Source organism: Helianthus annuus, chromosome 17 (genome assembly GCF_002127325.2).
Source record: "Helianthus annuus cultivar XRQ/B chromosome 17, HanXRQr2.0-SUNRISE, whole genome shotgun sequence".
NCBI lineage: Eukaryota > Viridiplantae > Streptophyta > Magnoliopsida > Asterales > Asteraceae > Helianthus > Helianthus annuus.
In genome coordinates this window covers 147479256-147486306 of record NC_035449.2, presented here as the reverse complement: position 1 = coordinate 147486306, position 7051 = coordinate 147479256, and the positions used below count along the sequence as shown (strand labels likewise).

The 7051-nt window shown below is 37.5% G+C and overlaps 1 protein-coding gene across 2 annotated transcripts; it reads left to right on the top strand.

The window, feature by feature from the left end:
* Positions 1 to 2302: 2302 nt before the first annotated feature.
* On the top strand, positions 2303 to 6183 carry LOC110921251 (ELMO domain-containing protein A). Of its 2 annotated transcripts, XM_022165542.2 has the most exons (10): positions 2548 to 2686; positions 2783 to 2852; positions 3900 to 4009; positions 4215 to 4283; positions 4361 to 4476; positions 4559 to 4613; positions 4703 to 4823; positions 5110 to 5157; positions 5573 to 5667; positions 5805 to 6183. In XM_022165542.2, the coding sequence occupies exons 2-10, from the start codon at positions 2828 to 2830 to the stop codon at positions 5904 to 5906; spliced, it is 741 nt and encodes a 246-aa protein (XP_022021234.1). In that variant the 5' UTR covers positions 2548 to 2686; positions 2783 to 2827; the 3' UTR covers positions 5907 to 6183. The 2 variants fall into 2 exon arrangements, with proteins under 2 accessions (XP_022021233.1, XP_022021234.1); XM_022165541.2 differs by lacking the exon at positions 2783 to 2852 and having other exon boundaries at positions 2303 to 2686.
* The last annotated feature ends 868 nt before the right edge of the window (positions 6184 to 7051 follow it).

Here is a 7051-nt window from a genome sequence, read left to right as displayed (position 1 = left end):
ATATATGTGTGTGTGTATGTATGTATGTGTATGGATTGTTACAGAAATAAGTTTTTAATTAGTTACCAAACTCATATAACTGCCTTGAATGCCTTGAGGTTGCATCACACATCCATGAGGCTTGATTTGTGAAGATGGGTCGACTTCAAGCTAAAACAACATAAAGTGTCATAACATGCACAAATAAATCTAAATTAATATAAAGTACCGCTTGACAATAATCTGAAGCTTGGTTGTAGAACAAGGTCTCGAAGGCCGAGTATTCCTCGAGTACTCGCTACAAGGTAGGTTGCCGAGGCTCGAGTACTCTTCGTATAGGCCGAATACTCCCCGGGTACTCTCAAATCCGACTAGGGAGCCTAGTGACTTTTGCAACCATGAATTATTAATTTGAGAGTATTGCAAGTCGTTTAGTGACTGATTTCAACAAAAAATGTTAACATGGATCACAATACGGCTTGAATGTATTGCACGTTGTACGAGAAGTATTAGGTGTTGATGAGAATTACGAAAATAATGATTTGACAAGGTGTTTATACCAGTTTATTTATTTTGAGAATGTACAAAAACCTGCTAAGTGATGATTTGTGTTTTTTTCCAAGACACCTATATCCTTCGAGAAAACTTGTAATACAAACAAACAATGTAGGCTACCAATATTGTGTAATATTGTTAGCATTGGTCGAAAACTTATTAAACTTAAAACAACTTTTACACACTCTCTGGTTAGTAGAAGGTGGAAAGGTACAAACCATTAAACATAATGTACAAACGTTAGGATTGTGTGGTGGTTAGATAGGAGTGCTACGGTGCGTAGTGTAAGTTAAGACAATGTTAGACCACTTGCCTACACCATCTATGCTCTTTCCGTACGATACACTTGTTAAAGAATAAAGAGGTTTGTAAACCTTGTAATACAAAGTTAACACAATTTTAAACTCAATTAACGAGCAAGGGACTCAACCAATTGTAAAGAAGCCCAAACTAACGCCACCCTTTTATGTCGAGTTTCGTAAACTAAGATGCAATTCCCATCATGCTCTGACCTTCTAATAGTATGAGAACGTTACACAACACCACTTTTATGGCTAGTATGACAAATCAATCATAAATTAAATAACAACCGACGTTATAATTCTAAGACCATACGGTGTCGAGCGTGGTTTGTGGCGTGGAGGCCTCATCCACGCCCGCACACGGCCTGAGGGTGGTGTGGTGGTGAGGGCAGTGGTTTCTTCACCGGCTGGAGTACAAATGGGTGGTGACGTGGCAAAGTTTCATTGTTGGGTGGATTTTAGGCTAGTTTTGATTGATTAATTGGTTATTATTTGTTCATTTTTTTAAACGTCCACTTTCACGCTCCTCCTACCTCGTGCTTCATGTTCTCCCCACCGTATAGTCTAAAGACCTCTAATATGTTAGAGTCACCGTCATCTATAAATACCATGAATTAGGGCTGGCATATCGTGTCAACCCGACCTGTTATGACCCGAACACGATAAGACACGAACCCAAAACAGGTAAACACGACACAAAATCTTATCGTGTCAGAGATTCCAAACACGAACACGAACCTGATAATAAACAGGTTACACAAAACGATCTGTTAAGACACGAAAAATTACCAACGTATCATACAACATGTTAAGACACGAACACGGTATGTTAAGACATGAACACAGCTTGTTACTACATGTTTGATATTTAGCCATTAGCAGGTCGTAACATATATTGTATAATGGTCTTAAGTCTTAATAGGTCTTAACATGTCATATTGTGTCTGACGTGACCTGTTAAGACACGAACACACAATAGGTAAACACGAACTCGACACAAAATTAAACAGGTTTTATCGCGTCGACCTGTTATAGACACGAAATCTACTAAGATTAAACACGAAACTTGTCAACTTCGTGTAAGTTCGTATCATGTTATCATATTCATATCAGAGTTGTGAGTCCTATCATGAGAATTGTGAGCCCTACCATGAATGCATAAATATCCAACTCTAGATGAGTTATGAATTATTATTTATATATTATGACAACTAATTGGTTATATGAAAGCTAGCTGGGTTGTTATAATCTCTCCTCCTCCCTGAGGGCATGTTTGGCTTAACTTATTTCCAACTTCTCCAAAAGTCCTTTTGGAAAGAAAAAGTCACAAAAACATGACTTTTGCCTGAGGAAAAGGACTTTTGTCCTAAAAATGGAAAGCCAAACACTCAAAATAAGGACTTTTGAGGCAAAAATAAGGACTTTTGAGGCAAAATAAGGAAAGCCAAACATGCACTCAAACATACACTCTCTGCACTGCAGAGCTACCATAGATATAGAGAGAGAAACTAGTGAGAGAAACATACCTACCTACCTACACACATATCTCTCTCTCTCTCTCTTCCTACACATACATTCACACACACGCTGCACAAGATCCTCTTAATTCATCTGCAGCATTTCTTTCTTTACACACTTCTTGATAATTCATCTCCTTAATCGTGATTAATGTTGCACTGTTGTTGATTCAATTTCATCGAGATCGGTTATGGTGAAAACGAAGGTGAAATAGTGCGTGTTAGGGTGTACTGTGTGTATACAAATGGATGATACTGGTGGTGGATCATTTGTGGCAGTTAGGAGGGTTTCTCAAGGGCTTGATCGAAGCAACACTTGTCAATCAACTTCAGGTATATTCTTTTTTCAGAAAGCGACATTTGAAATAAAAAAAATATATATTCTAATTGTGTACAACTTTGTTGTCACTTATCTTCTTTCTCTGTCAGGAGTTAATTTCTAGAAGTTTGGATCTGTTTCCTTTGAATTTTTAGATGATTACTTGCATTGATTTTTGTGGTGAGTTTGTATTTGTGCCTGCCTATTAGTTAATTATTCGATTTAGTTGAAATTTTGTCTGGATTATTCTCAAGAACTCTTAAGTGTGGATCTGTGCTTGCATTTAAACAAAGAGGATTTAGATATTGATTCCATTAACGTTGAATATGTCTTCTAGCTGATTGGTTCATACTAGATGTTTGATTTTGTATTGGGGAACAAATTGTACTATACAAATTGGGCTTTGTAGGCCCTTGTTTCCATTATGAGTTACTGTATCTATAGTGTTGCCCTACTTATTAATATCAAGTGTATTGATGTATCTTTTGATTTCTCAGATCTTGACATGTTCATATGTTCTATGTGTCAGCCAATAATTGTTTCTATAGATTGGTCAACTTTGATTTGAGTTCGTTGTGATTGTAACCTTCGTTTTAAAAAGCGCGCTTGAGACGCGAGGTGATAGGAGAGACGTGTTAGGGCCTTCAGACGGCGCTTCATGTACATGTGGGTCAAAATTGGTCAAAGTTAGGGTCTAGAGGAGGTTGATATGTAAAAACGACCAAAAGATTGAAGGGATTATGAATGGTTTACTTGATGCAGAAGGTTGATATGTAAAATAGGCGAGAGAGATGTAGCTTTTGGTTGTGCATAACACTTCTTTGGTTGTACACATGGGCGGTTCTTAGAAGGACCGTGGCAGGGCCACGGCCCGGGCAAGTTTTTCGGTCGTAGTGCTAATTTTCCGCATTTCAATCGAAATTTTTTATATATACTGTGTTTGGCCCGGGCTTGCCCGGGCTTTTTTTAGTGTCCGTGTCTTTCGGCCCTGGCACGTTCAACTGGCAAGATCCGCCACTGGTTGTACATAATGCTTCTTTGGTTGTACATAGTGCTTCTTTTGTTGTACATAGTGCTACGGCTCGCGTACATGAAGCTCTCACCTCGCTCCTCGCGCTTTTTACCAAGATTGTAACCATGTTTGATACATGACTATTTGCTTGTCAAATTCTTTTCTGGATTTATGGTTAAGAAACTCGTTTGTGCATAATTTCGTTTTAATTACAGCCGAGGTTGTAGCAGGATCAGCAGCATGGCTAGGCAGAGGCCTTTCATGTGTTTGTGCTCAGAGCAGGGAAGACGATTCTCGCCAGTCATTTGATTTGACCCCTGCCCAGGTCATGTTTTAAACCGTATAATATCATATACACATTTGATTTATTTGCAACATTTATACCCATAACAAGTATAACCGATAATATCATGCTTGTAGATGATATCGGCTCCTTAAGCATCATTGTTCTGTCAATAATACTTGTTCTTGGTTTAAACATAACTTAATTTAGTTGCTGGATTCTGATACCTTTTCTGTAAAACTAACAGGAGGATTGCTTATTAAAGCTGCAACACAGATTAGACATTGCTTATGATAGTTCACTTCCTGAACACCAGGTACATGATGTATGATTTGATAAGCTTGGAAAAACGGGCGGGTCAGTCGGCTAACGGGTTCTTTCTTGTTAATATAGGAATCACTGAGAGCATTGTGGAAAGCTGCGTTTCCCGAAGAGGAGCTCCATGGTCTAATTACCGAGCAGTGGAAGGAAATGGGCTGGCAAGGAAAAGACCCTTCCACTGATTTTCGGTAAAAAAATATATATATTCCTTTTTTTAAGATTTACAGTCGATCTTTTGTATCCTGATGAGGTGGAGGTATATTATAATAGGGGTGGCGGGTTTATATCACTGGAGAACCTATTATATTTTGCCAGAAATTTCCCGGTATGTTCTTATTTCACTACATATAATAGCTTACGAATTATCTTCTATACCCTTTAAGGTTAATTTCTATCTTTTATGTATTTATGCAGGAATCATTTCAAGATCTTCTTCGAAAGCAGGAAGGTGATAGGTCCATGTGGGAATATCCTTTTGCTGTAGCTGGTGTCAATATCACATTCATGCTTATTCAGATGCTGGACCTTGAAGCAGGTTGGATAAATGTAAATTTTCAATGATATTTAAGTTTTTTGGTGACGGCCTGACGGGTTATCATATATGTAAAAAGTAAATTTGATTTACTTAATTCTTTAATGATATTTAAGTTTTTATTTCTCGTTTATCCTCTATAAGTGAACTTGTCATTTATACTTCATATAAATTGGATTTCTTCTATACATTCAGTTTCTGTGAAAATAAAATGAGGAAATAAAGGTATTCTAAAGACGTGTTTGTGAGTTCAATTCTTTATTGGGATAATAGTGTTTCCTATTTGCAGTAAAACCCCGGAATTTGGTTGGAGCAACCTTCTTGAAGTTTCTTTCAGGTAAACACAACGATTGGATCTTTACGAATTTCTTTGAAACGGTCAATAATATGTTTGTTGATACTTGAACATACGATCTAACAATCATAAGAGAGTCATTAAAACCTTTGGGCTAATGGTAGAGGTGGAAAAAACGGCCGGTCAGGTTTATTTTAACCATTCAGTTTGTTAAAGTATCATTATAACAGCTATATAGCTACAAAAATAATCTAGTTTATTAAAAATACAATTTATGATGTTTTATACAATTTGAATACACTTTTTCTGACCCGTTTTCATTTGAGCTGACATTTCTAAGCATATCCATCTGACCCATATAACAAATCTATGGTTACCCATTGATGGGGTCGATTATCCGGCAGTTAGGAGGTTTATGGTTCTCTTTTTGTTGTAACGCATTCCTATTATCGCACAGAAAACGAATCAGCTTTTGATCTTCTGTATTGCATCGCGTTCAAGTTAATGGATCATCAGTGGCTTGCTATGCGTGCATCTTACATGGATTTCAATGTATGCACTTTCTTTCTCAGACAATAATCATTATCAAATATTACTTGAACTGGATAGACCCGAAACATGTTTTTGTTCATTTTAAAAAGATATAAATAACTAAAGGGTAAGTTTTGTGTTTTTGTTTTCTGATACAGGCCGTTATGAAATCAACCCGGCATCAACTAGAAAGAGAACTTTTGGAAGAAAACGTAACACGGCTCGAAGACTTACCCTCCTATGCACTCCTTACTAGGTGACAGTCAGTCTGATTGCTTCAAGATATATTAGTTGACAGGTACAAAGATTCACACGTTCCATGATCAGACATGGTGAACGATATTGCATCGTCTCACTACCAACTGTCTGCCTGAGTCCCTAGAGGTATTGAGTTTTCTGACAAAAGATCTATATGAGCCATCTACTTTATGATGTAAAACAAATGAACCTGAAAGAATTGTTTGTATCGGCTTTTTCGCGTCTAATGGGTTGGCTTTGTGCAAAAGTTCACATGACAATGCAAGTGTGCTTAAATGATCAAAATCCACGGGTTGGGCGACGATTAAAATAGGTTAGGTGTAAACCAAATTAAATGCAAGTAATAATAGTTTTGTTTTTACAAAAGTCGACATCAAATGGAAGGGTATATAACTATAGTGAAAGTGTAATGTGCAATTTTGCTTAACGTACGCTGCGTACGCTTTGAAAATATAACATGCGTGATTAGTTTTATAACATGCGTGATTAGGTTTTTTACCCCATACCTGATTCTGATTTTGTACATGCGTGATTATGTTCATGTGTGATTATGGGTTTCAACATGCGTGATTATGGTTTTCAACATGCGTGATTAGGGTTTTTGACTTTTATAACGTGCGTAATTTCATCTCGTACACATCGTACGTTAAGGAATATTGTACGTTAACCAACCCCAATATAACTATATATCTAAGTGACCCGATTTTAGTTTTTGCCACAAATGTCGCTTAGTTCGCCACGTACTTGTTGCGATTTGTAGGGAAGTGTGTTTTCCTTTAAGGCAACTCATTGTTCAAGACCTATAAACTCGCGGTTAGTCATCATATGAAGGTCTGAGGTTGAACTCACTTTCTTCCCCAAATGTGCCTTGGTTTTCAATTGCTCTACCTCGCTTGTGCCACATATGATCACCACCAAACACCACCAGCCCACCATGTCTATCCCTTATCCTCCCATGACCTGCAAACTATCAATGCATATTCAACTCCTATCTTGCCACTTATCATTACAAGCTGCTAGGCCTCCTCCATGTGGCTTTAAACCTCTAGTAGTACACTTGTTGGTTCTAAGTGCTTAGGACATGATATTTAACGACACGATTAATGATACATGAATCTATAGGGTCACACTTAAGGGTGAGAGGGGC